Genomic DNA, 14133 nt, shown 5'->3' with positions numbered 1-14133 from the left:
AAAAACAGCTGAGCAGCTAGAACTTGCATCAATAACAGCGCTTGCAAAATTTGTCATGAAGCAACTGGACTAGTCCCTGTGCAGAACTCGTGAAGCCACCTTCCCAAAATGGATCTGCTTATCACCAGTGTTATCAGCCTCTAGTGGGTGGGGAGCAAGAGCACAAAAGGCAGCAGCATATCAGGCTCAAATGCATATATATTAAAAAAAAAAAAAAAAAAAAAAAAGCACATTATAAACCAGAAGTAAATCAGTTGGGGCAGGAAATCCATGCAGACTAAGCAGTCCAGTGAACAAGAAAATGAACACCACCTGGTTTCTACTGCCTTGCCTGTTCATACAGGTTCTCTGAAACTCCTGCAGTGATGGTGTATATAAAATATTTTTCAGTAGGGGTACACAGGAATAATTCAATGTCTCTTGCTTCTTGATTCAAGACACCTTTTCTTATGTAGCTGGTAGGAACTTGAAGTCTTTGCCATCTCCACCCTCTGCTAATAGCGATTGAAACCAGCCATAGGAAACCAAAGACAGAGCACAGCAGGTAAGACAGGGTTCTCACAACCACTGTGCTACTGCATTAGCATCTGGACAAAGTACTACACGGCAATCAAATCAACTTAAAAACACTTTTTTATCTAAAAAAAATAACATAGACTGCAGAGCAAGCTGGGATAACTACACTTATAAACAATTCACTAGAAAATATATCCTTACTTTTTGCATGAGAAGGAGCTTTGAACATGCTAGTGCTAATTTAAGGCCTTTATCCAAAAAGACTAAAACATGTGCTTGCATTTGGTGCTCTAAGTTTTCCTCTTGATATAAAGGTCCTTTACAAACACCAAATGGGAAACCTCTGATAAGTCATTTAAAAGCAAAATAAAAGATGTCAGTTTTGTAAATCTTTTGATTGATGCTCTATAAGGAACTGGATTTTTTTTAAGTTGGTCAGTTAGAAGCATTCAATAAACAGTGTCCTTTCAGTCAAATCTTAAAGCACAGAAAAAAAACTGGAGTGAGCTAGGCAGAGGTCAAATGCAAGATGTTAGGACTCATCACAATAAAAACTCAAACTTGTGATGCTTCAGAATGTGACCTGTGACCCCTGAGAGGCAAATGGTATCGAGCACACGTCCCACTAAAAGCACCTCCTAAGCTTTCACAAGGTCTGGAAACTCCCAGCCCAGTTTCATCATTGATGCAGAACAGAACAGTTGTGAGTCACACAACTGCTGTGCTGTAAACCCTGGCTACCAGTCAGATTTAAGTCTGCAGTGAACAAACTAAGTTCAATGCTAACCAGCCCTTTAGCTTTGCCAACTCCCATAAACAATGAAATCCAAAGTCCTAATGGCTAAAGGTCTCTAAATTGCTTTATTGGAGTGTGCTAGAAAGACAGCAATCTATGCGAGCAGGAAAGAAACCCACCATCTGAGACTCTGGGTCCGACTAAAACAGAGAATTCAACATTCTCAGTTTGTGATTATTTTTTCTTGTTTGATATACATTGTAGTCTAAAGCACAACCTTCAGGCAAGATAGAGCCAGAAATTTCATCCGTTCCCTTTCAGAAGATCTTATCAGGTAAGTATTTGCACAAACAAAGGTTATCTTTTAGTGTCCTCCTGCAAACAGAATCACTGATAAGACTTTGCTTTTTGCATTTGGACAAAGTGTGTAGTCATGGTGCTTTGTTAGCACTAAGTAATTGCTCTGCATTTAAAACCTGTTTATCATCAGCTTGGGTAATTTTTCTCCGATGGGTTAAATACCCTGACAGCTCTGCTAAGGCTACAACCAATTAATCTGCCCGAGCCTGACACTATAACCAAAGTACAAACGTGATAAGCAAAGCGAACTCTTCTTTTTGCACCACAATCAAAAGAAATCAAGTTAGCTGGCAGGTGGGCACAATCAAGTCTCTTGTACCACAAAGCCTGTTAAAAATGGTGACGGGGGCGGGGAGGGAAGGGGAAGCTGGCACCACAATTTCATGTGCCAGCCAGGAGTGTCTTGTTTGACCAGGTTGAGAATTGTATGACTGAGCTCTGACTCACGGGAGATGCAGATGCACTGGTCTAGCACACAGCCATAGTCAGATGTCCTCTCCACCCCTTTGCAGGAAGCTGCCACACCCAGAGCTGGCACAGCACCACAGATACCAAGTCCATTTCCTCAGCCAGCACAGTTCATATCCTGGCACTGCAACTTACACCACCAACAACTTACTTTTAAGCTACTGCACCAGCTGACAGGCAAGCACATGCTGCTTTCCACTGTTCCCGCTAGACTGAACACATTTTTTTTTACCCCTGAACGAGAGGTAACAGAACCTCTCAAATCCCTGCAGCGTGCACTGCCAACAGCTGTGGTTGTGTGTGTAGCACACAGGAGGAGCAGCACACGCTCTGATCTCGTTGACAGCATCTCAGTTTTTTCAGAGTTACTATTTGATTTTTAAGAAGTAGAGAAGGATGTAAGTGACTTGCCAGTAATCCTGAATATATGTGGCAGGGTAACAACATCTCTTGCTAGGTTTTCTCTTCCAATTCACTTGACGTTAATTTCAGTTAGAGAAGAGCAAAACAGATGAGGGGAAGAAGGCAGGATTCTTTTCCAGTGTTTCTAATTCATATACTTTGATTCGGGCTTTTGACATACCAAGCTCCTGAAAGGTGGGAGAGAACTCCAACATTCCAGTCAAATCAAAAACTTACTCAGGGAAGTGGAGCCCTGGGAAACCTGGTGATTCAGAAGTCAAAAGGTAATAATACATTAATAAAATTTTAAAAAGGCACCGCTTATTTAATTCTTGAAGTGTTTACACCAGATGAATGATTTTTTCCCCCTAATTCTAGGCATTTGGTAAAAAAGCATTTGTGAACCATTTCACTTTTGTGAGGTATGAACACTTTTCTGGTTATGTTGTGGGAGCAGCCCTTCCCTGAATAACTTCAGCCCACACTAAGTGCTAGATTTATTATCAAGCATGTCCAGGTAAAGTACTGTTTCATGCCATTACGAAATGCCCAATGAGCATCCCTAAAACAGTTACTCTCATCATTCATCAGCAATCCTGAACCAGGATATAAACTTCCAACTAAAATACAGGGCACTAAATCTCTCTCTATTCTGAAATTACTTCTGTAAGTTTATGTAACATTGTGAAAGGCAAGAATTACTACAAATCAAACTCAGGAATCAAGTAGCACTGACACTAAAAGCAGTATGCATAAAATTAGAGGCACACAGTTTCATCTTGAAATCAAAATAGCTTAGATCCCTCAATTAACTTGAAATAAAATGAAGATGAAGAAAATGTTCTCTGTTCTTGTCAGGTATACTTCTGAATCCTTGCAGTTTGCTGCTGCAAGTTCTAATATAAAAACATGGGAATGAAAATGGTAATATTTAATAGTAGCATTCATAGGTAATATTTTATGTGACGTCTACAATTAATAGGAACTTTTTAAATCGGTGTACTGTTTTTAAAAGTAACCCAGCCTCAAAAAAAGACTGAAAACTACCATTTTGACAGATGTCTAATACTACTGATCTATTTGACAAGGAGGTGCAGATGTGACCCTAGGCCAAAAAATGCTAACACAAACCTGAAGACCCACTGGAAAACCTATCACATATGCCCTGGCATGCTCCTCATCTGTATGCTTCCCATGGTAGAGCACTGGCTTGTGTGCTCTAAGCTACCCTTGGCTTAAACACACTGTAGAGTACTGCCTCCACCCATGGCTGCTCTGGCACACTCGTTGCTTCAGCTGTTACCTCTAGTTGAAATGAAAGCTCAAAGAGGGTTCAGGAGCCCTCTATAGTTTTAGCCAAGTGCTTTTTATGATGTTAACTTGGAAGAAGCCTGAAAATGCAGTCACTTCTTCAAAAATACAAGAACTGAAGCAAAGAGGTGCTGTGTTTTTAAGAGCTCCACAAACAGGACATGCTTGATGTTAGCTAGTGCAATGACCACATCGATGCAGTATCAATATAAAACAACAAGTGGCACATGCATACTTTTCTGCATTTGTTTTCCCACCTTTCTTCACTTCTAGGTGTTGTTTGGTCTTAAGACCAGATCTTCTCAGATATCCTCTTTAAATGCAATTCTTTCCCTCCTTTCCAATTACCTGTGCAAAACATTTTCTTTTTTTTTGTTGTTGGTGTTGGTCTCTCTTAACTCAAGAACCCTGTGCTATTAAATCACATCATTCTTTTCCTCTCCTGCTCTAACTTTCTTTGCACAGTCTACTGCTTTCACAAGCTGTGTCTTTGTTCTCTTGCTTTGGGATTTTCCACTCTTCAAATGGCCTACCCATTGCACAGAAAATGTAGAAAAACACTCCTTTGGCAGTCTGAATATGACTTAATGACCTTCTGTTGTCCTTGGCCTGAAAGATGACCTGCCATAGCCCCAGCTTCACATATGTGAGGTATTTGGTGGTATAGTGATTGCATAAGATCAATCGGGAATCCTGTGATGTGTTTAGACAGGTTCCCCAATTGCCACACAAATATTTTGAAAGTAATCTACCCCTGTGTCAGAAGTGATATGTCTAAGGCCACACTGTAGGAAGTGACAGGACTCTATTGTTCAGCATAACTGAATTTGGGCTTGTTCTGCTTCATTCTGACAGACCAGCAGGCTCAGCCAGGACCACACGTCTGCAGCACTAAAAGCGTACCTTTAACTTCCTCCTGCAACAGAAAGCTCTAATTTAGTCTTTTTTTAACACACTAAGAAATGCATCCAGCACTGGAGTCCTGCTAGGCAGGACCAACACATTGCTGTTCTGGAGATGACAGGAGCCAACAAGTAATGTCTATGGGAAGTTTCTCATCACGGTACAGAGTGTCTGCTTACAGAGAAAGGGCACTGGGATGAGCACTTATGTACAGGGGAATCTGTTGCAGAGTATCTTACCTCATGCCACTGCTATCTGTCTGTAATACCTGGGCTAGCAACACTTAAACTGCAAGTTTAGGTCAGTAACTGAGAGAGCAGAGAGCCCCAACAGAGCTCCAAGGTTAACCTAAGTTACCCTACACTACAGTAGACATGGAAATACCTTGAATGTTTCCCCAAAAACCACTCTGGCACTACTTTGACCCGAAAAGCCTTCAACCATGGCAAGAACAGATGAAGACAGACTACAGCATAGGAACACATTGTTAGTGTGTCTCATGCCTTGAGACTAAAGGGAGAGAGCAAAACCAGAGTAAGACTTGCACCATTCTTCACAGCTTCATGGAATAACCTAATCATTTAGTGGACTTAGTGATTCTTGCTTCCTTTCCTAGCTATCAATTTTAATGACTCAATCTTGGTTCCTTGTGCTATTCAGTCATTAGTCTTCAATCAGCAGGCTGAGGTGGGATTTGCACAGCTCCACTTGTATTAATCCTATGTTGGCTCTAGGTTTCGGTCTTGTATGCTTCAGTCTGAACAGCATCCACATAAGCAAGGCAACCAGAACAAGAGAGAACTTGTCAAGCAAAGACATTCGAGGCAAATTACATCTGTTGCAACGTTGAAGTGACAGCCACAGCAAACTAGGCATAACAACATCCCTTGTAAAACAGGGTGCTCACCAACAGGCTCAGTCTTAACTGGCCAATCTCTGTAAAATGCTGCCAATATGCACCGGTGGAGGGCCTTGTTTTTCTTCTCAGCCACCTTTATTTTTTGTAAATATGAAGAGTTTAGAATCCAGTGGAGCAGTAGGTGAAAACTAATCATTATAACTGATGAAGACCACTTTTATTGTAAGCCTTCTAGCTACTTTTAGGATTTCTTCCACTTCTTTTCTTTTCTTCCTTCCTTTTTTCTTCCTTTCTTTCTAGTCACTTGCTTCTTTGAAGTTCACACTGTGGTTCAGCCCCAAGTTCCCTGCTAGATGCCAAGTTTCATGAAGTTCCCAAAGTACCTATCTGTGCACACCAGGCATTATAAATAACATTTCCACATTTAAACCAACTGGATCCTGAGCTAACCTGGTTTATAGCCATCTGGAATTCTTCAGAAAAAGGGACTTGTAAGCACTGTAAACAGTTTTGTCTTCCCAGAGGACACCAAGAGTTTCCAACTTCATTGCCATCTTCGTTTTGTGATCTGGGTTCAAGAGCAAGGTATAGATTTAAAGATGATGATAATGCAAATAGTATTAATAAAAGAAACCTCAGAGTGATCTGCTTTTCCCAAATAAGGCAGGCTCTATCAGTGTCCCAAAGGCAGCAAGGTGCCAATACAATTAATCAGTCTGTTTTTAGTTCTCCCTAGACAGCAATATTAACAGTTTGTTTCAGTCTGTTTATATGGGTCTGACAGGTCTTCAAGATGCTGTGTTCACTTGCTTGTGATTAATAGTCATTCACATACTAAGGTGAAGACCAAGCAGAAAAAGAATGTTTTTAGAGCTGGACAGATAACTGCATTCTCTCCCCCTGCCTTTCATTTCTAACTCGGAAACAGTACTAAATTTAGGAATGCTGTCTCACCATATTGTTTCTAAACTCCTCCTTCTCTTGCAACTTGCCCATGTGAGAACCGAAGGGAATTTTAGGTCCTTTATTTTCTTCATTTACTTGTCAGTTGTGCTCTGTAAGGCCATTACATTTATAGTGAGAGCCTGCATGCTGTGATACTACACATATAAAGAGAAGCCATTGGGACCAGTCTAGAGCAAGGAATAATTGCTTCTTAGAAAAGGCCTTTTCTTCTCTTCCATCTCATCAAACGTCTTTCAGGAGATCCAGGGAATCAACTGAGCACCAAAACTCACTCCAATAGAATTTACAGTCTGAGAATGAGCTGGACTCTAAGGTGCATTTTGTGCTTTTAAAACATTCTTTCATTGCCTTTTACAGCACTTTTAACAAGTCCAACCAATGTGAAGATGCTTTCCTTGCACAAAATCAATGCCTCAACATTCTCACCCTTCTTGAGCTGGGGTCCTTCTCTCTACCACAGAGTTTTAATTTGAGACAGTGCAAAGGAACCTTTTGATAAGAAAAGGAAGAATCATCTTGCTGCATCCCCTTCCTGGCAATTTGGGTGTTTGTTTCTGATACAGAGAGCAAGCCTCCAGTAGCACCCAGCCAACACATCAGTAAGTGCTACCACCCAGCTACAGCCACCAAACAGGAGGAAGAATTGGACTTGATAAACCTTGTTGGTCCCTTCCAACTTAGGATATTCTATTTTTTTCACTCAGAGGGTGGTGAGGCACTGGAACAGGTTGCCCAGAGAGGTTGTAGATGTCCCATCCCTGGAGGTGTTCAAGACCAGGTTAGATGATCCCCTAGTGTGTGGCATCCCTGCCCATGGCAGGGGGGTTGGAACTAGATGATCTTTAGGGTCCCTTCCAACCCGAACCATTGATTCTATGATATTTGCACACACTGATACTACTTCTCTCTTTTTTTCCTAAGCAGAGGTGGTGTTAAATGCTTACCATAATATTTTAATGATTTTTCTCTCTCTCTCCACCAAGTCTACCACTTCAAGAAAAAAATCACATGCAGATTTCTCTGCTAATTTTTGTCTGTTCTCTCTTCTGTCCATTTCCTGAGCATTTGTCATCTCTCCTTTTTGGAGGGTAATTTCTGGGCTCCATCTTTGTCTTGGTTTCTTTATTAACTCTTCATTTCTTGATATCCCTTCCCTATCATCTCCTTCCCTCAGCTCTAGCTCTTCAAGTCTCCTCCTTCTTCTGGCTTTCTGTCATCCCTTTGTCTCTAGTTCATTGATTTCTCTGTTTAGACCTTCTTTGATCTTTTTTCTTTCATTCTCATACTGAAGTCCCTTCAGTCTCTTCTGCCTCCTCCTGTCTATTTTAATCAGGGCATTCTTTTCTTCAGCCTTAATCAGAAGACTTAATTCCTTTTCTGCCACTTTTCCTGACCAGCAGCATTCACAAATCTTGTTCTCCTTTTAGTTTTATTGCAGTCAAAGAGGATGGCATAGGATAAATTATTATAGCTGAAGAGCAAGACAGCTCTGCATGATAATACTATTCTCTTCAGTAACAGAAAAAGCATCCTAATTTTTAAAATGCTGCTAGCTGCCCTGTCGAGTAATAGGAACTGAGCAGTAAGACACACAAACATATACTGACAACCCAGTGGGTCTGATACAAGAACTCAGTAGTGCTCTCTCCAGAAACCTGCTGCTACATCCTCCTCTTTGTTGTTTGTGAGGTAGTTACTCAAAGCAATGACACAGGTTATCTGCTGAATAGCAGACTTCACCTCACTCCTTACCTGGGATAATAGTTCAGTCTCCTGTTCCTCTCAGAGAATTCAGGTTCCCCAACCCTAAAACATCATGTTCAAAACACAGTCACTGATGCCACCTGCTTTCTGTTCCTTTGGCAGCTCATAATTCCAAAACACAGGCTTTCCCGTTTGTGGACTTGTCTTACAAAAGCTTACAGATGCATTAACAACTGAGTCAGATGCATGCACGTGGAACCACTCACCTCACAGCATTGCATAGGCAGAGCTATCTCCCCAACTCTTTAGCAGAACTATGCAAAAGTAACTTGGCTTTTTTTAAGGTCAGAGTCGTGGCTTGATGGTCTTAAGAAGATTGTTCATTTTTATCTTGTTAGAGGAATGCTGCAGCAGCTGAACAGACTTCCAAAATGAAGTACACTTTTTAGGAAACTCTGCTTCCACTGAGGAAAACTTGTAACTGAATAGGAAACACCTTCTGTTGTGTTGTGACTGTGTATTTTCCAATAAAAAACCCACTTAGCACAGCCATGCAATGGATGGAAAAGATGGTGGCTGGGCAAGAACGTGACTGCTCTAGTACCATGTAATTCACAAGTTGGGTCACTCGCTAGGGGACTGTGTCACCCTCTATGTTTCTGTGACATAGTATCACAGAGAAGAGCAGAATTGCTGAAAAGCTGTTTGATCCCAGCCTCTCTCATGCTTTGACATACCGTGAGCTAGTTCAAAGGTGCTGACAGCAGCTACTATACTGTGAGTACTTGGAAGCCAGATGCTGTGGCAAGGAGCATGAGGTCTCATATCTGACTAAAAATACTCAGGCACAGTCAAGAAACCTAAGCAGCAGTAAAAGATACTCTCCACAATGTATGGCCTCTGAGGTAACGGTGGTCAAGAACAACTGTATAGGCCCTATAAAATCTACTAGAACCAATTTTTTTTGGTAGTGGATATTTTCAGCTGCCCATGGAAGTCCAATACAAGCCATATATGCACAACGTCTTTCTAAATGGGTAATGTCTTAAGGAGTAGATATTAAGAATAAAAAAAAAAAGTGACAAGGAAACTACATTCTTGTACTGCATGTTGTCTATGGTTCTGCAGTTCTTACCTTCTACGCAAATCTTCAGCCACTGCTGCTCTGCAGCTGAACAAATAGGCTCGCAGAGATTTTAGCTGCTGTCTCAGGCGGACAATGGTTGCCAGAGGTTCAGCGTGCTTATACAACATGGGATTTTCCTGCTGAATATCAATCAATGGCTCCTCATACACATATTCCAAGAACTCTTTGGCTTGCTTTGATACCTGAAAAACAAAACAACCAATTTAGATGGGCACTCCTCCCAAATCTTTTTAAGCGGATCTTCCCTTCTGTGATTCGTCATCCACTTTCTGCATTTGAAATCTTATTCCATTACCAACTGCAGATGAAAACAGAGCTGAAAGAGAGCCAACTGTCCCTGCTCATAGCCAATTCAAACTTCATCAAGCCCATCAAAGTTGAGTGCGTGAGATAATTGCTTACTTACCCAAAGTACAGTGATATTTGCAGCCACCTATTTTCACTTCAGGGTAACGTAGCTTACCAGATTTTATTTTTTTATGTCTAAAAACTGTAATCATCAAGTTTCTTCCCTGTTAATATTTTTGTGTTTGTGTGCTGCTTTCTTTTTGGCAAGAAACAAGTGACTGAGTAAGTGCCAAGGCACAACACTGGAAAAGGAAACAGGTACACTGCAAATCCAGTCACTGTGCTGTCACAGGATACAGAATTCCAGTACAAAGTTCTATACCCATTTGTTTCATGCTCAGCCAATATGGTTAAAATAATGTAAAAAGAAAATTATCAGAAACATATCTATCAAGGTTTTGTTTGTTTGTTTTTAAATACAGATTAATACAGTTGGGTTTTACTGATATTACTCGTTTGCAATGTTTCATTTGCAAGAAATTCTTCTTATGCCGTTTTCATCATAGTGCTCTGTTCTTTCTCTACGTGCAAAGAGCTACCGTAATCCTAATAAACTAGTGGGACTCTTATTCCCACTAGAAAAGATGTTCCTGTTTTCCGAGGTGAGATGACCAAATTCCCTCTCATTCCTAATTTCTGCATTTCATCACAGCTGGAAAAGAGATGGTGGGATTATCTGAAATGAGCTGTAAATCACTTGAAACCATGCTATAGAAATACTGTGTGTTCCACAATTCAGTTAGTCCTCCTGGACCTTTAAACAAGTATTTACACTGAGTTGAGGGAGAGATTAATTGGGTTAACTTTACTGCTTTTTATGAAGCTAACAAAGAGAGAAAGGGCACATCATAGCCTCTTGAGATGTAGGATGTCATTTCCTTTCTGGTGGTGTAAGGTAGGAAGTAGGCAAAAGCAATATGCATCCTTATAAATAGCACCGCTTCCAGTAACAGCATGGGTCACAGGGGAAGCTAGCCCTAAATGTAACCTTTCCACAACACATAAATTAACATACAATAAATAATGCCAAGGACTGACTTGCCAATAACTACACAGATAATAAATTGTGTAATTTTAAATACAGCAGACCATAACACCACAGATTTCCCACGTCCTGATGCTGTATTAAACAGCTCACTCCTTCCTATAAAACATTCCACTCATTTCTTTTTCTTTTTCCAAAACAATGCACATACAAGGAATTGTGCAGTTTGAATGGACACACAGGTGACATGCTGTGTAAGGAGTAGCACAGGCAACTTGGATTTTATAGACCCAAAATCTATAAACTCCAAATATGTCACATTTTTGAACAGTGGCAATGTTGAAGTTTGATTAGAAATGCTAATTGAAGTGCACAAGTCAAACAACTACTTTCAAACTGCTTTTATAATCATTAAAACTCTTTGGCTGCTATATCTCAGCCATCTCCTGATAACCATGGCATCTACATTAAATATTATTCATCTTTCCCTGATGAGAAAATTAAACTACATATCCAGTGATTCCCTAGGAGGCACATGAAAGCTTGGTACAGCAAGTACCACATCCCACCAGGAAGAGCAGGTGCTCAGCATAGCCTGGGTAGTCTCAGAGGTGGGCTCCTCAGGCACCTGCCCTGCTGCCTCAGGAAGCAGCGAGAGGGGATTACTGTCTCAGTGCTACATCCGTGCCTGTGCACACTTGTACCCCTCTACAGGAGAATTCTCCTGAGGCTGCAGTGTACTGAAAAAAAACAACTAGCCAGAACTGCAGACACCTGAGTGACTCTGAAGTACATATGCACTACAATTTTTTTCCCTTCACAAGAGCTCTGCTTTATATTAGTGCAGAGGCTGGACAAAGAGCAGCTCCTCTCCATCACTCAGTGTGTAGCCCCATGTGCTTTTTATTGGGCAAACAGAAATCCCAGAGGACAAACTATTACTGTTCAGCTCTGGTGCTGCGTAACCTGAGGGAAGGGGAGAGAAGTGAACCTTTTTCCTTGACAACACAATGTACCTGCAGAGTTTGATTACAGGAAAAGCAGCTTTGCCCAGCATCACTGGCTGACAGGTAGGTGTTGGCTTCACTCTGCAGGCCTGATACAGGTACATAGCTCATGTAAAACATTAACTCACGCTACCAAGCCTAGAAAAGTTCCAAGATGCTGAAATGCAATCTTATAATGGGACTGGAGAGGCAGTCATAACAATGCAGGTTGCTATCAGCCAGTAACACTAGTATGTGTATTAGCATCCTCACACTCCCTCAGTTTTATTAGGCAGACTGACAACACTACTAAAAATGCCAACACAAATGAGAAGATGCAAACTGCAAGAGGGTTTTAGCTTTAAATGTCAAACAAGGATGGATGCTACCGTTTTCAGACCTTTCTCTTCCAGAGGCTGTGAATTTACAGCTCAGAACTCAATTTACCAGAGTCAGCTTGCCTTGAAGCTTTTGGCACCAGGAGTTCATTTCCTGCTATGTTTGTCTGGTATTTTACACAGGCTGGAATCTACCTGAACCAAACTGCAGAACTTTCGTGTTTTTGTGTGTGCAGAACTTTTGCTGGTTTTGTGTGTGAGCAGAGAAAACAGTTGGCATAAGTAAAAGGAAGAAGGGATGTTCAAAACATTACCTCCTTTCTTTTTTCTTCACACAAACATGAAAAACACAAATAGGAAAACAGTAGGGAGACAGGAGAAGAAAAAAAAAAAGAACTACTTGGGAGTGAACAGCTGCTTTGGTTATGACAGAAGACCCACGTTTAACTGCCAAGTGCTTTCAAAGAGCTTTTATTGCAACCAAGGGGATTTTTCTTTTCTTATCCACATGCTTTCAGGTGTTAAGTGCATTGTTTTTCAACACAGTATGATAAGACAACTCTACAGATTTCTATTGCTTCTGTTTTTTCATGTCCTGTCTTGCCAAAAGCACACAAGAGCCTCTCCATTTACAAAGCTTAATTGATGCAAGATACAACTCAGGTGTGCAGGACTTCACAAAACACTGCAGAGGAACATGCCTGATTACATTATATCACCATAAAAGTCCCTGTCCCTGTGTGCTGTGGTGCTTGTTTTGCCTGAGACAGATATGACAGACCCCAGCAACCCCTGCAGAGGGGAAAGAAAAAGGCAGTGGGAAGGCATGGGAAGAAGTGCAGTTTTTCAAACTCTTCATTTACTTTCCTTCCATTTAGTGAACCAACATGTCCATCTTAGACTGTGCAAAATACACAAGTTTTTCAAGACCGAAAATCTCTTTCAGCTCAGACTATCAAACACGGTGCGTGCTTAATGCACTCACTTCCTGCAGGCCCTCTCTGGGATATGCTACAAGGCTGTCCGGAGAGAGTCACCCACTGCAGCAGCTCCACTTTCAGACATCACTGCACCACCTGAGAGCTGCAGGGCTGCGTGTTTAGGAGAAGCTCTGTTGCTTAGCTTCATTTTGGGACATTGTTGCATGGCTTTATGTGGGCAAACTGGTCAATTACAGGAGGTGAAATGCTGATAAATTAAGTGACCTTCCTTTGAAAATGAGCCGAAAGAAAATTAACACTACCAAGATCACCTCAAGGAAGTGGGACAAGATATCTATCTGTCTTTGCCAAATCAGCACATTTAATCAATACACTGCTAAGGAATCAAGGCAGTTTCATTACCAATATTAAATGTGGCAGCCAGCACTAAATTGCTTTTTAGACCATACAGAAGAAATGAATATCAAACCTTATCTCTGAATGGCAAAAGGAGATGTGAATGTAAAAGTGCAGGTAATACACGGCCTACCTCAGAAAAGCACTGCTCAGTTGACATGGGCATAGGGCAAGGACAAAGTAAAAGCACACATATGCAGAATTGAACAGAAAAGGAAAAAATTATTTAAAAAAAAAAAAAAAAAAGATTTCATATAAGTAACAACAACTACTTGTTACTTTAGTCCTATACATAGATGGGACAGAGTTGAGGAGATCCAGCTGGTGATCTCAGCTCAGTTGCGACACTGCCACTGTGGTACATGATGTCCCCTTGACCTTCCCTCCCTGTCTCAATTCCCACTCTAATAGGCGGGGATGCTGAACTGTTTTTTAAACTGAGCAATGGTGTTCCTTACTTAAATCCACCTCTCTCAGTGCTTTGGCAGAGAGGCTGGCACAGAATTTGGTGTGTTCCCATGCCACCTCACAACTGTTCTGCCTGTCAACAAAAAGTGAAAATTAATTTCTCACTGCAAGAGTTGCAGTAGGTTAGATTGTCAATTAAAGCTTAAGCTTAAAAGTCCTGTTTCATTTTTTCCCTCAGCTGCCTATATCTAAGACCACAGGAAATAGAGCATAGAGCAGTTTTTATCCTGCAGGCTTAGAAACCAAAATAGTTTATTTTCTTGGCAGTATCACTGACACCTTGATATAAAGTCTCTTCA

The 14133-nt window shown here is 41.1% G+C and overlaps 1 protein-coding gene across 1 annotated transcript in view; it reads right to left on the bottom strand.

Annotated features, from left to right (window-relative positions):
• The window catches only part of PLEKHM3 (pleckstrin homology domain containing M3), a 77740-nt gene that overhangs the window by 38423 nt on the left and 25184 nt on the right, over positions 1-14133 (bottom strand). Inside the window, exon 4 of the mRNA XM_084523051.1 lies at positions 9361-9554. Coding sequence (XP_084379177.1) covers positions 9361-9554 — 194 coding nt within the window. The remainder of the gene's footprint in view (positions 1-9360; positions 9555-14133) is intronic.

This window comes from Aythya ferina, assembly GCF_964211825.1.
Source record: "Aythya ferina genome assembly, chromosome: 6".
Taxonomy (NCBI): domain Eukaryota; kingdom Metazoa; phylum Chordata; class Aves; order Anseriformes; family Anatidae; genus Aythya; species Aythya ferina.
The sequence above is the reverse complement of the archived record's forward strand: the minus strand, read 5'-3'. Positions and strand labels throughout refer to the sequence as shown.